Source organism: Hydractinia symbiolongicarpus, chromosome 14, assembly GCF_029227915.1.
Source record: "Hydractinia symbiolongicarpus strain clone_291-10 chromosome 14, HSymV2.1, whole genome shotgun sequence".
Taxonomy (NCBI): domain Eukaryota; kingdom Metazoa; phylum Cnidaria; class Hydrozoa; order Anthoathecata; family Hydractiniidae; genus Hydractinia; species Hydractinia symbiolongicarpus.
In genome coordinates this window covers 18,397,845-18,417,785 of record NC_079888.1, presented here as the reverse complement: position 1 = coordinate 18,417,785, position 19,941 = coordinate 18,397,845, and the positions used below count along the sequence as shown (strand labels likewise).

General features: G+C 34.4%; 1 protein-coding gene across 3 annotated transcripts; it reads left to right on the top strand.

Annotated features, from left to right (window-relative positions):
- Nucleotides 1-1,267: 1,267 nt before the first annotated feature.
- LOC130625456 (myosin heavy chain, non-muscle-like) lies at nt 1,268-9,903 on the top strand. Of its 3 annotated transcripts, none has more exons than XR_008981713.1 (6): nt 1,268-1,665; nt 2,413-2,712; nt 3,054-7,308; nt 7,887-7,990; nt 8,086-8,131; nt 8,308-8,360. XR_008981713.1 is itself a non-coding variant. In XM_057440558.1 (6 exons), exons 2-6 carry the CDS (start codon nt 2,430-2,432, stop codon nt 9,274-9,276), a joined length of 4,758 nt encoding a protein of 1,585 aa, XP_057296541.1. In that variant the 5' UTR covers nt 1,274-1,594; nt 2,413-2,429; the 3' UTR covers nt 9,277-9,903. The 3 variants fall into 3 exon arrangements, 2 of the variants coding, with proteins under 2 accessions (XP_057296541.1, XP_057296540.1); XM_057440558.1 differs by lacking the exon at nt 7,887-7,990 and adding an exon at nt 9,156-9,903 and having other exon boundaries at nt 1,274-1,594; XM_057440557.1 differs by lacking the exon at nt 7,887-7,990 and adding an exon at nt 9,156-9,903 and having other exon boundaries at nt 1,274-1,665.
- Nucleotides 9,904-19,941: the final 10,038 nt, after the last annotated feature.

Below are 19,941 nucleotides of genomic sequence, written 5' to 3'. Positions count from 1 at the left end.
GAGTACACCAACACGAAGTGCTTATAAACAAAAACTAATTTTACGTGGATAGAGAGTTGTAAAATGATAACGAAAGTGTTGTGATGTCTCTCACTCTCCTCCCTAAAAAAACCATTACAAAGTACAACATCGACGTTCTGTTTTACCAGAAGCGTCTACAAGATCGCCAGAATACGCAAGTACGCGAAGATGGGTTGGTTTTACACGGTTAATCATCAGTTTCATTTTTGTGTGTTTTTAAAATTTAGTTGCATCTTTGTTGTATCTTTATCACATATACACGTATATATATGCATGCATTTTAATGTTTTAATAACTTAGCTATAGGGACCAAGAGGTAATTTCGATTTTTGATCTGGAATTATCCTAGCTAGCATACCATCTATATATTACTTGTGATTTTTAACTACCTTTATTCCTTAATTTTACATTTTGGTAAAAGGGAAAATACCTGGTTGTGTAGCAAGTCACATAATTCTTGGATGGTTGTGTGATTCTTATGCTATTTGCTCTGAGAATGCGGCTAGGTAAATTCCTTAGTGTATTGAAAACTTTGAATATAAATTTAGAGTGTGGGCAAACAGCTTGACAGCCTGTATTTTTTTCCAACCAAACACCCTTTGTGGAATGACAAATCGGGTGGAAAATACTGTATTTAGCAAAATATCCGTATAGATAATTTACCGCTATGATATTTTATCTAAGACCTTTTTATTTTAGTCGAAGACAGTATACTTATCAAAATGATTTGTTCCGGTTGCATTTTTGACATTGGCGGTAAGGAAAAATAAATGAAACGGTTTTACATTTTTAAATAAAAAACAATGTTGTTAATCAAATAAATTCGCGTTGTAACGTAACGCCATGATAATTATTTTATCGCTTAGAAATTATGATATATTTTTAGGGAACATACCCACAGACTCTCATAAGTGTACTGAATTAGCGTATTTATATATAAGTCTAGCCGTAAGGCTTATAAAGACCTAAAATTGGATAGACGAAGAATGGACAAGAAAATATGTCATTATATTTTAGCATTTTTTATTCATTCTATTCTACAACTATGGCAGTTTCTTTCTTTCCAGAGTTTTTTAAATTATTTAAAAAAAAAACATTTTTTCGACCTTATCAAAACGTCTGCTTTGAGAAAATCTCCATAGCTTTGGGATTATTTCCACATCTGTGTGCTCCTTTTTATAGAACAAAAAAACCGGAAAGTTAGTAAACTAAGCATGTTTTTAAACTTTTTTCTTTTTTTTGTGAACCATTCCGAGCCTTCGTATACAAACGCTTTACAAAAACGTACACTTTTCGTGGGATTCCCCTCATTCTAAAGAATAAAAAGAAAAAACCTCAATGGAGGAGAGTGTAACTCTCCGCATTGGGTGTTTGTTTGCTACTGTCAGTTCATTTTTATCACATTCTTGAGCGATCAGCTCACATTAAAAGAAGTTTTGTTTTTATTACCACAACAATGTCGAAGATCTATCGACAGTAATTATTTTTATTGTTATAAGTTAACCTACCAAACTAAAATAGACATGTTTTAATTACAGTGTGAAAAACTAATCATTGGAGAAAAGTTGACACGGTAAATTTATTTCTTAAGTATAAAATAATATTTTTCTATCATGTTTGCTTTACATCAACTGGTTTGAAAAGGTTTGTACTTTTTTTGTAAATTTATTTCCTTTGCTGTTATTGTCGTTGTTGTTGTTAAAGTTATTATTTCCAAACATATTATTGAATACGAATAACTTGTTTAAAAATGGATTCTAGCATCTCCAATTTCACCATCTAACGCAAAACAAAACTTTAATGTTTTTATACGAATCTTGATGTCGTTGTGTCTCGTGAATCTATCGATGAAGGTGGAGTGAAAGGCTCGCAACTATATCATTTAATAAAATTTGAAATTATACTTTACTTTATAAGCCATGGGTTTACACGTGCAACTTTATCAGCCATGGGTTTACACCTACAACTTTATTAGCTCTGGGTTTACACCTACAACTTTATTAGCTCTGGGTTTACACCTACAACTTTATTAGCTCTGGGTTTACACCTACAACTTTATTAGCTCTGGGTTTACACCTACAACTTTATTAGCTCTGGGTTTACACCTACAACTTTATTAGCTCTGGGTTTACACCTAAAACGTTATTAGCTCTGGGTTTACACCTACAACTTTATTAGCTCTGGGTTTACACCTACAACTTTATTAGCTCTGGGTTTACACCTACAACTTTATTAGCTCTGGGTTTACACCTAAAACGTTATCAGCCGTTTGTCTAGACCTACAGCTTTATCAGCCATGGGTTCACACCTATATAATGCGTCTAGAATTCTCAGAAGTTTAAATGAAACCCTGATTTTGTAAACATTCAAATAGTTGCTTTTTTATTCTAGAATAGTTATCATAAAAAATGCCTCCATGGCCGAATGGGAATGTGCGTTTTAATAGTAACTCTCAGCATATTCCACCGCATCAGCAGCGGTTGAGACCTCCACTACGACAAAAGTATTCACAAACGTCTCTTCGACAACCTATTCAACTACGGGCACATAACCGACCACCAATTAATCGAGCAAAGTTTGGTAAACCACCCCAACGTGGCAATTTTACGCCCTTGCGCCGTCCAGTGACGAATCAACACCGAAATACTGAAACATTTCGCTTCGAACGAGAAAGTTTCACAAACAGAGGAAGTGAGGACAAATGTTTAGACCTTTGCTTGTTTTTATTTCACATAGAATAAATTCATAGATTGAAAATTAATGTAATCAGAGTACTTCAAGTTTGTTTACAGAGCTACTTTAAATATTAAATTCATGTGGTAATGTCACATGTTAATAGGAGTGGGTACCCTCCACCGTTGTTGCTATTGTCTAATTGCTAGAAATGCGTCACGTATCTAAGACGGGTAGCTAACCGAGAAGTAATGTTCTCCTTCGCAATTACCATTCTCTCCCTTTGTGTCTTTTTACTGATCATATTACTTGTAGAATCTTTTGATAATTTTTGAATTCATGTCTTGCTCACTTCTTAGGAGGTCGCGGGTACAACAGATTCGATCGAAAGAGCCTAAATGGAAATGAAAGAATATACCATTTTCGAAAAGACAATTTTTATGAGGAAAGGCATCGGGAATACGAGAACCAACATCGTAATACTGGATATCATCAACGTGGGAGTGTTCATAAACATCATTTAAATGACCCGAAGACGTCTAATCTTATACCCAATGACTTTTTTAGCAATAGACGTCCCGAAATATATAAAAAAGAAATAGATTATTCGCCTGTCATAAAGGTTAGAACCCGCAACAGCTCAATTAATGTTGAAAATAATGAAAAAAGAGAGACTGCACACGATTACTTTCAAGATTCTGCTAATACGTGCATTTCACACTGTGAATCTCTCAAAGACAGTTGTGGTGCACAAAATAACCTCAATGATGGAGATCAAAATCAAATTGGTGAGATCGATGAAGATCAACGACAAATTAATCAAAGCGATAGTGAACAAAATATTCAAAATGATAAAAATCGAGAACATGTTTATCCAAACGGTGGAGATCAAGAACAAAATAATCAAGACGATGAAGTACAAAAAGAAAGTAATCAAGGCGAAAAAACAACAGTGGTGAAAGTAAACAATGATAAAAATATTGATAGTATTTACAAACCAGAGAAACTCGAAAATATGTCACAAACGAAAACTTTATCAATAAATCCCGAAAAGGATAAGCAAGGTGTCATATTTCAAGAAATAACCCCGACAAGCACTACAATTCGGGAAAAGTCGGCGGATAGTGAGTTGAGCGTGCCTCATGACTTCTTAGTGACTAATTCTACAAGAGATAAAACGCTACCAAGAAATTCTTTAAATCCGAGTACCGAATGTACGGCGAAACATTGTTTTGTGGAGAAGGACAACGGAGAAGTTACAGGCGCGAGTACACGTCACGACGCGAGTGAAAGTCGTGGTTCAATTGATCAAAAAACCAACAACAAAATGGAAACTTTGAATTTAACGAGTAGTATTACGAAACAGGTTGAGGACCTTAGAAAATCAAAAGTCCGGGGGTTAATGCACATGTTAGGAAAATCTTCACTCTTACTTCGAAGTAAAGGGCATTATAATCATATTAAAAAATATAAGACAATTTTACCCAGCGAAAATAGAAAGAAAACTGATAGCACGAGTTGCAATAGGACACCCAACGTAGCCACAACAGAAATGGTCAATCCGCGAAATCTAAAAAGATCGCACGGTAACGAACATTCTCGCGAACGCTCGTTCGAGAAGAAGCAAAGAAAACATTTAGCAGAGAATAACAAGCCGCGTAAATATTATGCGAGACGAACGCCGCAAAGAAGCGTGAAAGTTCGTAAAACATCAACAGAACCTCATGAATCAGGAAAAATATTTTTACACAACGAAGGAACTGACAGGGAGAGCAAACATAGTGATATATCCAATAGCACTCACGTGAAGGAGCAAGATGGAAATGGTACAGCTCATCCGTTTTCCAAACACGAAAAAGGCCCATGCAATAGACAGGCTAATGCAGACCAATATCAGCACGAAAGTGATTTCTCAGGTAGAAGAACTGAAGTGAATAATCGCAAGAGAACTTGCATAATTAATGCAGATAATGATAAAGAAGAATTTTACGCTAAAGAAAACGAACTTAGTACTGTCATAGCTAGCAATGCATGTAAAGAGACAGAAGGTCATGATCTTGTATGCAAGGCAAAGGACAATGAGCATGGCAATATCCTTGTTCAAGCTAAAAACAAGGAATATGAGCAGTATAGTAGCCTAAATGGGGCTCATATTGATAACATTGAAACCATTGACCCACTTAAAGAATATAATCGTTCAAATACACCGCGTTTACCACGACAAAAGAGAAAAACCCAATCATCTGTAACTGAAACATCGTATCTCAAACAAAAACTACCGGATAAAACAAATCTATTAATAAAAACAAATGAACAAGACTTATATATTCAAAAAGATAGTCTAGCTGTTGCGAGCGAATCCCACAGCAGTGATGCAAATGTGCCTTTCTCGAGAACGAAAGGTAGCCTCGATATGGACACGACAAAAAATGAGATACACGAGAAGAAGTTTTGTAGTAAGGCGATTGAGAAAATTGTTAAATTGACTGATAAGGCAATTGATTTAGGGGACGATGCTTGGTATAGTAACGAGAATAGAAATCTTGTTGGAGAGACAACGAAAGCGAAATATACAACAGAAAGTATAGCCGATAAATTGAAAGAGCTAAGAAATGAAACAAGAGATCCCTCGATTAAATCTAAAACTTTTTATAATGAGAAAAGTGTGCTATACGAAACAACAAAAAATATCGGAGATAAATCGGAAGAATTACGAAATGAATCGATTGATCTGCCGTGTAGAGCAAAAGACTCTCCTAATGAGAGAAGAGTACTCAACGAAATAACGAAAAATATCGTTGAAGAATCGAAAGAATTACGAAATGAAACAATTGATCTGCCGTGTAGAGCGAAAGAGTCTCCTAATGAGACAAGAGTACTCAACGAAATAACAAAAAATATCGTTGAAGAATCGAAAGAATTACGAAATGAAACAATTGATCTGCCGTGTAGAGCGAAAGAGTCTCCTAATGAGACAAGAGTACTCAACGAAATAACGAAAAATATCGTTAAAGAATCGAAAGAATTACGAAATGAAACGATCGAACTTCCGTGTAAAGCCAAAGACCGTCATAATGAATCGAGAGTGATACATCAAACAACGGAAAATATCAAAGATAATTCGAAAGATTTACGAAGTGAAACGATTGATCTTCTGTGCAAAGCCCAAGATTTTTATAATGAGGCATGGAAACTGAAACATGCAACAAAAAATATCGCAGATAAATTGAGAAAATTACAAAATGAAACGGGTTATGTTTCACCTAAACCCAAAGATTCTCATATCGAAACAAAAAGACCAAATCATGCAACGGGAAATATCGAATATGAAGGAAAATTTTTACGAAATAAAGCGACAAATTTTCTGTGCAAAGCTAAATATTTTAATAATAGAACAGGAGAAGTATATTATGCAACGAAAAAATTCGCAGATATATCGAAAGAAATACAAAGTGACACGAAAGATCTTTCGTCTACAACCATGGATTTTTACAATGGGACAAGAGAACTACACTATTCAACCAAAAATATCGAAGATGAACGAAAAAAATTACATAGTGAAACAGCAGATGTTGAATTTAAAGTCGAAGAATTTAAAGAAAAGACAAAGGTATCGAACAATTCGACGAAGGACATCGAAAATAAAATAAAAAAATTAGAAAATGAAAAGACAGATCTTCTGTATAAAGCAAAAGTCTTTTATTACAACACACGATCGCGAAACCTTGACGATAAATCAAGAGTTATACAAAATAGGGTGACCGATCTCCCATGCAGAGCGAAATATTCCCGTGACAAGTCAAGTATAGAAAATGATACAGAACAACACATCTCAGATAAACCGAAAGAATCATGGGATGAAGCTACAAGTCTTTTACGTGAAGCAGAATGTCTTCATAACGAAGCAATATCACTAAATCACACACCTGAAGAGATCGAGGATAAATTAGAAGAATTGGAAAGTAAAGCAACAGATATTCCATGTAAAGACAAAAATTTCAGTAATGAGGCAATTAATTATGAATTAAAAGATACAACAGGGGGTTTAAATAATGGCGCTGGATCACCAAACCAAACAGCGAAACACATTGATAAATCGACGATATTACGAACTAAAATGACAAATTTTTCGTGTAACATCAAGGAGTTTAATAACGACACAATAGTACTGAATTCTAGAACAAAAAACATAGAAGTTGAGCCAAAAGGAATAAGACATGAAGGGACATACCTACAGTGTAAAGCTGCAACTCTTAATATCGGAGATAAATTAAAAGATTTACGAACTGAAACAAAATTTCTCTCACGTAGAGCCAAAGATTTTTGTACTGGAGCAGAAGAACTAGGTTGTGCAAACAAAGACATCGAAGATGGCTTAAATGAAATACAAAATAAAACAGACCTCGATTGTATATCAGGTTGTGAAACAGAGGATTTCAAAATCAAGACAGCAGATCTAAAACTCAAAACGGCAAATGTCAATGATAAATCGAGCGATAAGGTTAATGAAACTAATTTTCTGGTAACTGATGTTGATAATAAAAACGCCAAAACATCACAACAAAACGATTCACTCGTAGAGAACAATCTTGTATCAACAGAAGTTAGTTCAAGGTATTATTTTCTTTTGTTATTATTAATCAAATTAAAAAACAAATGATCAGATAGGAAAGAAAAAAGCAATATAAATAATACTTCAAAATCAATGCTCTCTTATTTGAGTAAAAATAACAGAGAAGATTCGCAAAGGAGTTTAATTCTGCAAAAGTTGCCAATTGACTTGCTGGATTTCAGTTATTAATTTTTAAAAGGATTGGGTAATTGTGTAAATTCTTGTTAGCGCCCCTTGGTTCCAATCTAATGACACACTTTGTCATCATATAGTTGACAGTATCTATGGCATTTTATACATGCTTGAAGCCAGTCAAGTGTTTCACCTTATCTGAAAACGCATTATCCGAAGTGCTCTCAAAGGCATTGATGTTGACAACTGTCAATATTGAGTTAATGAGTCTGTTTGGTTGTTTGCTTATTTGCCTGTTGTTGAGAATTCTTTGAAATTATAAATCTTGTATGCATTTGGGTATCTCCATTATACTTTTTTTGGGATGTCTTGCAGAATTAGTTGCAATTGTAAGGTCACAAACATTGAAAAAAAAATTTTCAATTTAAGTGATAATTTTAAAACCCAGGAAAAAATGGTATTTACTTAACATTGCGAAAACTCGTTAACGAAAGTTACTCTTCTGTGAAGACTCGCAAAACTTCATTGGCTTATGATAGCGTATGAAAGAAGGTAGCAGTATATTCTATCAAATAAGTTTTCATTATTTTCTCACTGTTCATGGTGATTACTTTATTTTAATTGTTCTAAGAATTCTCATTTTTTAGCTGTAAAGAAGGTAGCTGTTCACAAGGAAAGTCTATTATCCTCAAGGTATTGATGTGGACGTTTTTTCTTATGGTTATGACAAAACCAGTTCTAATTAGAAGATTGCTTTTAGTCTTTTTTTAAAGTATAAAAATTCCTTGCAGTTACACACAATTGACAATGGTCTATTTTCTTTATTATTTCGCATTTACTTTCTGTTTGTATTATTGTTACTCTTTTAGACATTTAAAAACGACGTATCTAACATAGCAACCGCAGTGAAATTATTGATTAGGTACGAGAAAATCTAACTTTTGGGTTCTCTGGCTACAAATTACTCTTACTCAAGTACCCTTTTATATTTCTTTCCACTTACTAATAATATATTGTCTTTTGGTCGTTGCTTGCTTTTTGTTTATTTTTGCGTGTGTTTTTCCATATGAAGTTCTGTTGTTTTTTTGTTTACTTGTTTATTTATTATTTCATAGTGATGTTTATTTGTTTTTTGTTCGTTTGTTTCCATATGAAGTCCTGTTGTTTGATTGTGTACTTGTTTATTTATTTTTTCATAGTGATGTTTATTTGATTTTGCTTGTTTGTTTCCATATGAAGTCCTGTTGTTTGATTGTTAACTTGTTTATTTATTTATTCTATTGTGATGTTTATTTGTTTCTTGCTTGTTTGTTTCCATATAAAGTCCTATTGTTTACTTGTTCATTTATTATTTCATAGTGATGTTTATTTGTTTTTTGTTTGTTTGTTTCCATATGAAGTCCTGTTGTTTGATTGTTTATTTTTTTATTTATTATTTCATAGTGATGTTTATTTGTTTCTTGCTTGTTTGATTCCATATGAAGTCCTGTTGTTTGTTTGTTTACTTTTTTATTTATTTATTCTATTGTGATGTTTTTTTGTTTTTTGTTTGTTTGCTTCCAGGTCAAGTCCTGTTGTGTTAATGTTTGCTTGATTTCTTGTTTGTCTTTTGGCTGTTTCTTTCATCACAAGGTTTTGGTGTTTGTTTGTTTGTTTGTTTGCTTGATTGTTTGTTTGTTCATATTTGTTCATATTTGTTGTTGCTTTCGAATTCCAGAAAAAGACCTGAACTAGATGAAGTATTGACTGGAGCATGCAAAGAAATCCTCACTGAAATGAGTGAAGCTGTTCAGAAAAAAGTGGCGAATTACGATGCATCTAACATCTCTACAATTTAGCCACTTTCTGTTTTTTTTTTTATAAAAATCTTAGTTAAGCAACAAAGAATAACAACGTGGAGATTCTGTTTTGAATGTATGGTTTTTCGCAAAAAAAATAAATAATAAAAAAAGGTGCCCTTCGGCTTTTCTTTTAAAAAACTCTCCTTAAATCTTTTTTTGAAAAAATTCTGCACGCAAATAAAAAAACTAAATTCTAAAAATCTTACGCGAAAATAAATCTTTATTTTTGAAAATTTTTCCTTGCCTAAAGTTAATTTAAAAAGAAAGATAAACTGCATCATTAAATCAGCCTATTGTCTCTGCAATGGCTGCTATATGATGATTGTCCGCAACCGCAACCGTTTTTTTTATTTTTTCAATCGCAGGAACGTAAGTGTCCTTGATTATCGAAGTCATTGAAGTTAATGTTACTTTATAATTCTGTTTAAAAATCGTTACAACAAAGTATACATATTTGAGTATATTTTGGTGCTATATTTATATGTTGTTTTCAACAATTTAAAGTTTATAAGGAAGATTTTTTTTTTATATTTATCTTCATCGTCTACGTAAATAATAATAAAAATATATGTTGCACACAAAAATGTTAATAATATTTTTATTTATCAATACGAACGTAAATAGTGGGTTGAGTAATTTCTAGAGCCAACCTCGTTCTCATGTTTTTGTCTTGTTGATGAAGTAGATATCGGTGGCCCCTCCGTAGTACCGGCTCAGGGGTCACAAGACACTGGGGACGAGGTTGTGTTAAAGCTTCTACGTGTTTTTATTGTTTTTAAAGCCAGCTTTTTTTGATCGCCCTTTTCACATGTCGTGTTATTAAAGGCGCTACAAAACGGCTGTCGAATTGTGACACAAAGGTAAAGCTAATAGCGATGAAAATGTTTATGTGTGTGAGGACAAAAAACAAAGACTTAAATGAACTTAAATATTACACTAGACAAAAAGAATAACCGCGAAGGAGAGCAGTTTGTGATCCTTAATTTAATCTTCAATTGTATCCACTCAATGACTCCTTTCATGAAGTGAATTGTGAATAATGGCGAATTCGGCGGCGAATGGCTGCGAAATATATTTTTGATTTTCACTTGAAACAAAAAATACTGGGCTAATATGAAATACTGAATGTAACCACTCTTTTGGGTATTAAAAACCAGATCGTTATTTTAGAATTTTTTCCAGTAATGAGTTTCTGCGAGAAAAAAACACATGATATTGCGTTCTGATTGGCTAAAAGTTTACAGCAGAATATTTCGTCGCTAAAAAATGGGAACTGTTTCTACTTTTTGGCGGGAAGAATTTTTTGAAGCAAAATGAAAACAAATAAAACTGTGTATGATCAGATACCTTTCGCCGGCGAATTCGCTTTTCAATTCGATTCGTGAACCACCCCCTGAAAGATTAAATTTAACGCTTTTTTCGGATATGCATATTCTTCTAGTTATTAAGCGTGTATGAATTTTACATAAATCCAGTGAAAAAGAAATATTGTTAGACGTTATCATTACATTGAATGGATTTAGGTCAATGGACCCAGCAAAAAAACAACTCTGACTCAGCTGTGTGTGTAAGCTTGACTCACGTTTTTAGAACCTAATTTGAAATAAGTATCATGTCAGCGTAGGCGCTAGTTCTTTTACAACTGATTTCTCTTAACACCAACTTTTGACCACTATCAAAAACGATATCACAGGAGTACAACGCTGGATGTAATAATTGGTAAATTGGTCGGTTTTCAAGTCTTTCTTCAGTTGAACAAACTGTATGTCATTGCCAGTACTCTGCAGCCGGGATGTTGCAAAGATTATACTTTGGCAGTGGTGTTTGTAGGCAAAATAATATTTTGGTATACGCAACGACGAAATCACTTCACATCACAAGCAATTTAATCAAATGCTAAATTCCTATACATTCATTGTTTGAAGTAATAAGTGTATGTATGGTCAAAGTATAAAATCCCCTTTTTCCTTTAAAAATGCCGCTATCTCCTCAAAAGAGACTGAAAAATTCTAAAACTTGTTAAAATTTTGAGGCAGTAATAACGTTCTCTTTGTGTTTAAATGCAATTGGCTGCGATTCAAATGTTTTTTTGGGGGGTTAGCATTGTTATTGTTAATAAATTCTAATATTTATTTTATGTCTTTTAAAAGGCCGCTTACAATTAAAACTTTGTCATTCGCGCTGCTATTGTCACTACGTTATAGCAAAGCAGATATATTTGCATTGTTTTTATTTTTATTGAGATAAAGAGCTAAGTTTATAATGTTGCCATCAACAATTTCATGTTTTGAAAGCTCTGGAAAGGTTTTGGCAACAACTACGTCACATGTAGTGATTTCGTCGTTGCATGTACCAAAATATTTATCAGGTTGATTTTATTTCTGATTTCCTTTTCCAGGAATGAAGTGCTATCTTCTAGAGTTTTTATCAGTTTATTATTCACCTTTTGAGGAGAGTCTCATTCTTATAATATAATTCACTAGCACTACTTTTGTTAACACTCGAGGTCAAAATTCGTCTAAAAACAAAAATTTCATTTAGAATTGGAAAGTCCCTAAAGAATAAAACTTTGTAAACAAAACATTACGATGTTCGACACGTAAGAATAATGTCTAAAGTTGAATGCGCAGCTAAAATATAGTTACAACGAATATTGAAGCCAAGAAAAACATGGGCTTCAACGAGCTTTTTATTGACTCGGTAACCAGAAAGCTAAAGGAAAGAATTTAAAAATAAGAGGAGACGTATTTGTTATGATTTTGTCGCCCTGTATTTAGTATTTTTAACAAAACTGGATATCAGATCATCGTTTTTTATGGACAATGTAGCTAGTTAACTAGCCATGTTGAAGAAGCATCCAGACGAAATGTTGCTGAATCTGGTTATTTTAACTGTTAAACTTGACATTGTTTTGTTTCTATCCTATGAAAATGTTTTTATCGATAAATGTATTGCAGGAGTTAGATATCAATTCCAATGCTTCTTAAAACTTGTTTTTCGTGCTTTTTTACATTTTAAGCTACCATTTATCTTAACGACGGGCAATACTGCAAAATATCGGCCCGTCGTCAAGAGCGCTAAGCCAATCGGAATGCCTAAAAACCCGTATTGTCCGCTTGGAAAATCCAGACGGTTGACAAAATAGTGTGCATGTGCAGATTCATGGTCGCTTATTCGTTCGACGACGGCGAATAAAGTGTGAAACCACTTTAAAAACCGTCAGTGAAAAATTGTAATTCAATGACGTCATTGGGATGGTAAAAAATTTGTATGAAACTTTCTTACTTTAACGTTAAATGTGACGTTAAATGGACGTTAAATATCCGATTCTCCAGAAATATTGAATATCATGCCATTAAACTTGGTACGTGTTTGGAATATTTGGCATTTAAAGATGCTTAAAGAAACAATTTAATGACGTTGTTGGCAGCATAAATGACGGTTAGATATTTCTTTCCCATCTTGTTTGTATTGTATCCCCAGGGGGCTTATATCTCCTTAGCAACTCCTTAGTAACCACCTGGTAACGAAGACATCTCTATAAAAATAACTACCTGGTAACGAACACATCTCTATTATAATAACCACCTGGTAACGAATACATCTCTATAATAATAGCCACCTGGTAACGAACACACATCTCTATAAGAAAAATCACCTTGTAACGAACACATCTCTATAATAATAAGCACCTGGTAGCGAACACATCTCTATAAGAATAACCACCTGATAGCGAACACGCTTCTCTATAATAATAACCACTTGTTAACGAACCATATACTATTTTAAAAGAGTGGCGCGCAGCTTTAATTTGGAAAATTCACGCAGGATCCGATTTTTACGGATTTTGTTTTGGTTTCACGCAGCTTAATTTCGGACTTACCGGAAAGAACGGAAACATGCTAGGAAGGCCATTCTGTTTTGGAAATGATGGTGTCAGGTTTATAGGTTCCCTTTTGACCTTTTACTTTTATAAATGTTCTGTATCTATAGAAATATTTATCTTCTGTATGTTTGTACATGTTAAGATGAACATGTCATCACGTTTTCTAGCCATGTATAAATCTCAAACAAACCATTTTAAGATTTTAGATAGCTACAAACGTAGATCTCAAGGCAGCACCCACCTGCTAAAGCCAGTTAGCTATAGCTAGCCCAACATCGTTCCCAGGACATGTTGTCTCATTTTGTATATCGGACGGCGAGACGAAATTTTTTGTCAGACCTATCAGTAAGCGCACAGCGCCGATGAGAGACAAAAAACCCTGGGGACGAGGTTAATAGCTAGCCTTATTTATTCCTATTCTTTTAAAGTTTTTATTCAGCTTATGGTATATTAGTATTTATTTGTATTTAGGGTTGCGTGAGGCTATCTAGCTAGCTTTTTAACTACCTCTGACTAAAAAGTGAAAGTCACTAAATGCAGTTTGGCTACAACAAATCTCTATAATAATAGCCGTCGTCTGTCTGTCTCTGCGCAAACCCCCCGCTGAGTATGAAAATGATGTTACGGAAACACGAAAATCAAATGCGATATATTTTTATCCACTTTGTTGTGACGGGTACATATAAAGGACGGGCGAGCCCGTGGATTTTTCCACGGGCAACGACTAGTTTTTTAATAATTCTTATGTTAAGTGCGGTTAAGTAGCTACACTTTACTGCTGGTATGAAAACTTATTCTGCAAAATAAACTTGCTGAGTGATTGTTTTAACAGGATAACGACCAGCTATTGCCTGTATTTCTTTTGAAATCGATGTTGCGATAAAGTTTTTTTGGAATTACGCCTATACTCGCGACACGGTTTTCCTGTACTAAGCTATACCTGGTGGTAACTATGGGCTGTTTTCTGTGCTTTTATTTAAACTAAAGTTGTAATCAAGTTTTTTTAGAAAAAGGTATTGCGCCTACAAGCATGTGCGACATGTACTGTGTGCCCGCTGTAACGATAATAAATAATATTAACATTTTTTGCTTGCTATGACAGGGTAACAGCAGCTTGTAACCTGTGTTTTTATTTTAGCTACAGTCGTAGGGAAGTTATTATTTTAAACATATATTACACAAAAACATTATAATGTTCTGTGCGCTTTACTCGATTTGCGAATAAACTGTATATATGTACTAAAGTGCTCCACCCAGATGTAGGACACAGTTGACGGCTCTTATAAGTGCTAAAACTGGCTTTCGCTTGGTCAAACATTCACTTGTGGCTTAACCCGGCGTTTTGACGCCGGATCCCCTGGCTAATACCACATCTTTAAACAGTCGTACGTGCATGTTAGTATTTTTTTAAATTTACAAAAATGTATCCCGTCCCAAAAGTGCAGCACGCAACGCAATAAGATTTTTCAAGTAATTTTACATTAAAAGACCCCGCTAAAGATATAGTCACAAAATATCAGCTCTTATTACATGCCTAACAAAAGTTATACCCGGTCAAGAAAGGCACTTTAAGTCTTTCTTGGTGCTAATAAATGTAACTTCCAAAGTCGCCAAACAAAAGTACATGCAGCCTGGGAAATACTACAAATGCCCAAATACAAAGTTTCCTATTTTAATACCCGCATTTTGTGTAAAATGGTAGCCTGTTACTTTGTGCTTAGGATACATGAAATAGTAATGCTCGGGATACGTATAACAAACAAAAATCTGATAACCGCAATATGTACGAAGGGCGTAACTGTGGATTTTCCACTGGTTGACGACTAATGTACATTTTTTATTTTTTCATTCATGCACTGTTTTAAATGTTTTAAAATCTGTTCATTTACGTTGAATTAGCCTTCTAGTGGAAGTCTGGAAATGAATTAAGGAAAAATTTACGCGCGAAAACTGTTAAAAAACATTGAAATATTTTCTTATGACACAAGTATGAAAAAGAATTTGTTTTTTGACTGCTGTTTTTGTTAGGTGTGTTGTCACTTATTTTTTTAGTGAAAAAAAAGTATTTCTTAAAAATGAATATTGTTGAAGCGGCTAAGTAGAACACCGATGAATTTTAAGATGAACTATTTATAATCTTGTTGTTTTTGTTGTTTTTATTGGTGGTCTGTTTACTTTATCTGCTTTGGTTTGTTTACTTTATTTACTAGCGTATTCTCGAAATTGTATCCAGAAAAACATGGTGCACTTTTTGAACAGGCAAGAGTTTCAAAGTTTAACCTGTATGTATGAAGTTTTACTGAAAGTTCCTTAATTCCCTAACTAAACGTCTTTCCATATTAACGACTAACGCAATCAAATTTACTGTGAAAATTAATTCGAACAATTTATTGCTCTGATTGCTAACACGATAAGGGTGTAATGCTAATTGAAAAGTTAATACAAAACTTGTTTAAATGTTCAAGTTAGCAACTACGATAGAGAATTGTTCGAATTAACTGAAAAAGCTGCGAACGTGCGTCAGGACAGAGTATGGATTAATAAGAAGTGGCGTAATGCAAACAGCAGTCAGCTTAAAATAGCAAGTTGACATCAAATAATGACAATCTGTCACGAAAATATTTCTAGAAGGGTTTAGGAGGACAACAATTGTGGACAGAATAAAATAAAATATTACCTTATTTCAAAGTTAGCCACTACAAGTGATATCAATGCTTGTTTCTGAATTAGAGTCTCACAATGTGAATTTGCTAAAGTTCATTTTTCAATATTTACAGCGGATTCTACTTTTATAAAGGACTTAGGACTTAAATTCATACTCTTGAAGCATGCTAACTGTTGCTGACGTCAGCACGATCACTTTTTTCTAATTTCGCGACCTACGTGGGTTGCGACGTATATTAGTTCGTTGTGAGGGCGCACTAGGGAATGTGTCTAGAAAATGTCACGCTGTCTCTAACTGGCCTACGTTGCGTACAAGTTGAAACTTTGCAGTTTTGTGGCGCAGAGTAGTGACCAATGCACTATTTTGTCCGTGTTTAAAAAAAAGACGAAAAAACTGCTTTTGTTTTATTAATTCTGTCCAAGATTGTAGATGTCATCATTTATAACCTTAAGGTTTGCGTTAAAAGCATACTGTCTATTTCAAACAAAGTTTATTCTATATACAGTGTGAACCAATCTCGTCCCCAAAACTTTTCTCGGTCCTAGATCGTCAAAAAAAAGAAAACAGCCCCAAAGGCGAAGTTGCGTATCGAAGTAACCTGATTTTGATTGGCTAGGAATGAGACTGGCTTTTAAATAGTGGTTGAAATAAAAGGCTGACACAGAGGGTTGTAAAAAATATCTTTTCATAACTATGTATTTTTTAACAAACCCCGAAATGATTGTGTTTTTTTCTGTTTTAGTGACTTACACTATATTTTATTAAGGTGGGAAGAAAGTTTGTTGTAAGTAAAACGTTAAGTTGGATGAGAAGATTTATATTTCCTGCGTATCACTCGGAGACTGTTCTTCAGCGGTATGAAGTGCATTACACGTAAAACGTTTGATGTAGTTGGTACGGCTGGAGAAATGTCTGCGAGTTATACGCAGGAAATCTTGTCATTTAACTTAAGAATGATGTTGTTATGTTTGTTGAAAGTTCAAATTGAAAAATTGCTGTATTCTTCATTATTGTGCTTGGTGCAAGATGCTTCGCACATATCTGGCCGTTTTTTACAAACGAGATACATCTTGTGACATATTCACTTCCACTTTGTAGTCTCTGTGACTCAAAAAGGTACCCTAGCTTTAAAACCAGTTTTTTTCTGTAATAGAGAAGCTATATTTTACACAATCTTTGTGTGTGTTAACAACTTCCAATTTAGCCTGCTTAATGAAGTAGTGGGCGAGGCTATCTTCAAATCACTCTGCTTTTGACAAAGTTTTTTCACATAATACCTAATGTCCATACCTTCAATCTCAGCAACACACGTAGCTATGTTCTTTTTTTATTCATACAATTCAGTTGCGTAGAATTGTCTCCTCTGTTAAGGTTAGTCGTAAGTCCGTGGAAAAATTCATTTGAGTACACCCGTCAGAATTTTCTTAACAACCATCTTGGCTTACAGAAAAACAACGAACATTTTAATATGGATTAATCAGTAGCCCATGGATATGTCCACAGGTTCACCCGTCCTTTATGTTTCGGATTTCGCTATTGTAGTACCATTTTGTGCAGACAAATTACGGAAATGAAATACTTATCATACTATAGTTTTCACTCTTTAGCCCTGACAAAAAAAATCGCCCTGGCCAAGAAAAACATAATAAATGAAAGGACCACACAAAATTATGTCCTATAATCCTGGACGAAATTTAATCTGTGAGGATTTCAACCTCGCTCCCAGGACGTGTTATCTCTTTTTACATATCGGACAGCGAGACTTTTTCGTCAGACCTATCAATAAGCGCAGCGCCGATGAGAGACAAAAAGTTCTGCAAACGAGGTTGAAAGGATTTAAATTTCGCTGCCACAAGTAATAAAATTGATTGTTTTGATATTTAAGTCACGCATTTTGAACTTGTCAATATTCACATGCCAATGCTGACATCGGACCGCCCGATATCAGGCTATCTTGGGTAATTGCATAATCTTGAAATGTATCGCTTGTTGGTGACGTCAGCTCGACCATTTTTACCAATTTAAGGACCTTCTTAGGCCCTGACGGGGATAATTATTTTGTGCATGCGCGATAGAGAACGCAAGTAGAACATTTTAAACGATGTCCATCTGAACTATGTGTCTGCAAAAGTAGGGACTCTTCAGCCTGACAGATGCAGAGTATGGACTATTTTAACATGTTTCGGCCATGTCTGGAAAAAGACAAAAAAATTGTTTCAATCAAGTTTATCACGAGTTTAGGTTAAACTTCTCCATAACATCGATTCTCCTAAGCATCTCCATGAGGTAGATTGCATCCTTCTTGTCTCCATAATATTAACTCTGTCCCTTCTTTCCATAAGGTTAAGCCTATTCTGTTCTGACGGCTTGCTATTTTCCCCTGACAGTAACCGTATGTTTAAAAGTCAACACTACGCCAATCTATCGTCTTTTATAACATTCTCAACCAGACATAAAAAAAACAAAAATTCAGGATTCGTGTGGTCGTACTTTCGAAAGATGATTTACGCCAATGATAATGTCTACATTACTTGAAACGTGAAGCACTCGTTGTTTCTACAACCAGGAAAAAAAACTAGAAAGCCGATCGGTAAAGTTACCGGGATTAAGAAAGCTTAATACGTTTCTAATTTAAAGCAAATGAAGTGTTCTCATCACCAGGGCTTGTTAAATGTTTGTATTTAAACTAACGATAAAATTAACCAGCCCTAGGAACGAACTTGCAAGTGGATATTTTCCCATTGCATGTGCGTATCGTGCGAGCTAATAAGAACCTTTTGAATGAGTTCAGTAACGCACTTGGATTATATTATCCCTAGTCTATTATTCTGTTGTTGTTTAGGAAACAAGTTTTATTAAAAAAATCATCAGGACGAAATAACTGTGTGTTAATCCGTGTTCTAAATTTCCAATAGATGTTGTGAATAGCAAAGGAAACGATCTTGATAAGTTAGCTGCTGATAGTAGTGATTTGAGCAGTGATTTGATAACAGATCAACAAACATCTAATTCAACGCGAATAACAAAGCTCTCAGACACATTAAATTTCAAAAAACGTCAACAACCAAACAAGATATTTTGCAGAACCAAAACAGCGGAGCTACTCATTTAAATTTAAGGGTGAAGCAAAGTGGACTAATGCAAGCCAACTCGGACGAAGCTTTAAACTTGATTGGTCAAGAATTGAGTACCACAATATGTGACATTAACTATAGCTTAAAACAATTACCACCCGATGAGGACGACTCGAAAGACAATTTTAAAGAAGAAATAAGGAAGTTGCGAAACCCTTCAAGAACTGAGGATATGGATTTCTTCATCAAACGGTCTGAGTGTCAAGCAGAAGAAAATGATAACGTATTTGATGGTACTTTTACCTTACCTAAAATAGGAACGAACAGCATGGAAGATTTAAATACAACTGGTATTGACTTGGACGATGACAACTTCGGACGCAGTTCCTCTATAACTGCAGACCTCGATGAAGCTGTAGTGCAGTGCGAAAAGAAAGCCAGCGTGTCGTTAGAAGTAAGTGAGGCAATCTTGCCCCAGGGTTTCTTTTTTGATTTCTGATATGTGGCTAGCGCGCTAACAGACATATTGGGAAATGCAAGCTCTGGGGATGAGATTGGTTAGTAAAGTATTTCCATTGGTTGGTTTGTTTGTTTGTTTATCTTTTGCTAGGACGAATAAGTTGCCAACAGGTTTTTTTATTTTTGTATCAGACTGTGTTTATGTTACGTTGGGAATAACAACGAACTCATGACGTCACATATTATCAAAGCGTCTATCACATGAAAAATATTAATTAGGTTACCGTGGCAACAGGATCATTTATTTAAACATTCTAATTGGTTCTTCTTTTAAATATGTTATCACATGCACCTTCAAATTAGTGTAATTAACGGAATAGTAACAAGCATTCACGATAACAATGACAATATTTATTAAGGTGATGTACAGGCATGTGTAGTATGAATGAAGTCATTCGTACAGCCGGAATGTCGTCACACGTTAGCTTAAGTGGGGTGGGGCAACAACTAATTTGGGTGGGGTGTATGAGCAACTATTTTTTGCGGCCAATTTTTACAACAAACAACTTTATTATGAA

Excerpts from the sequence above, each read along its gene's own strand:
- LOC130625456 (XM_057440558.1), top strand. The coding sequence starts at position 2,430 with ATGCCTCCATGGCCGAATGGGAATGTGCGTTTTAATAGTAACTCTCAG. Across the intron at positions 2,713-3,053 it reads AAGTTTCACAAACAGAGGAA|GAGGTCGCGGGTACAACAGA; the intron begins GTGAGGACAAAT and ends CTCACTTCTTAG. Across the intron at positions 8,132-8,307 it reads GAAAGTCTATTATCCTCAAG|ACATTTAAAAACGACGTATC; the intron begins GTATTGATGTGG and ends TTACTCTTTTAG.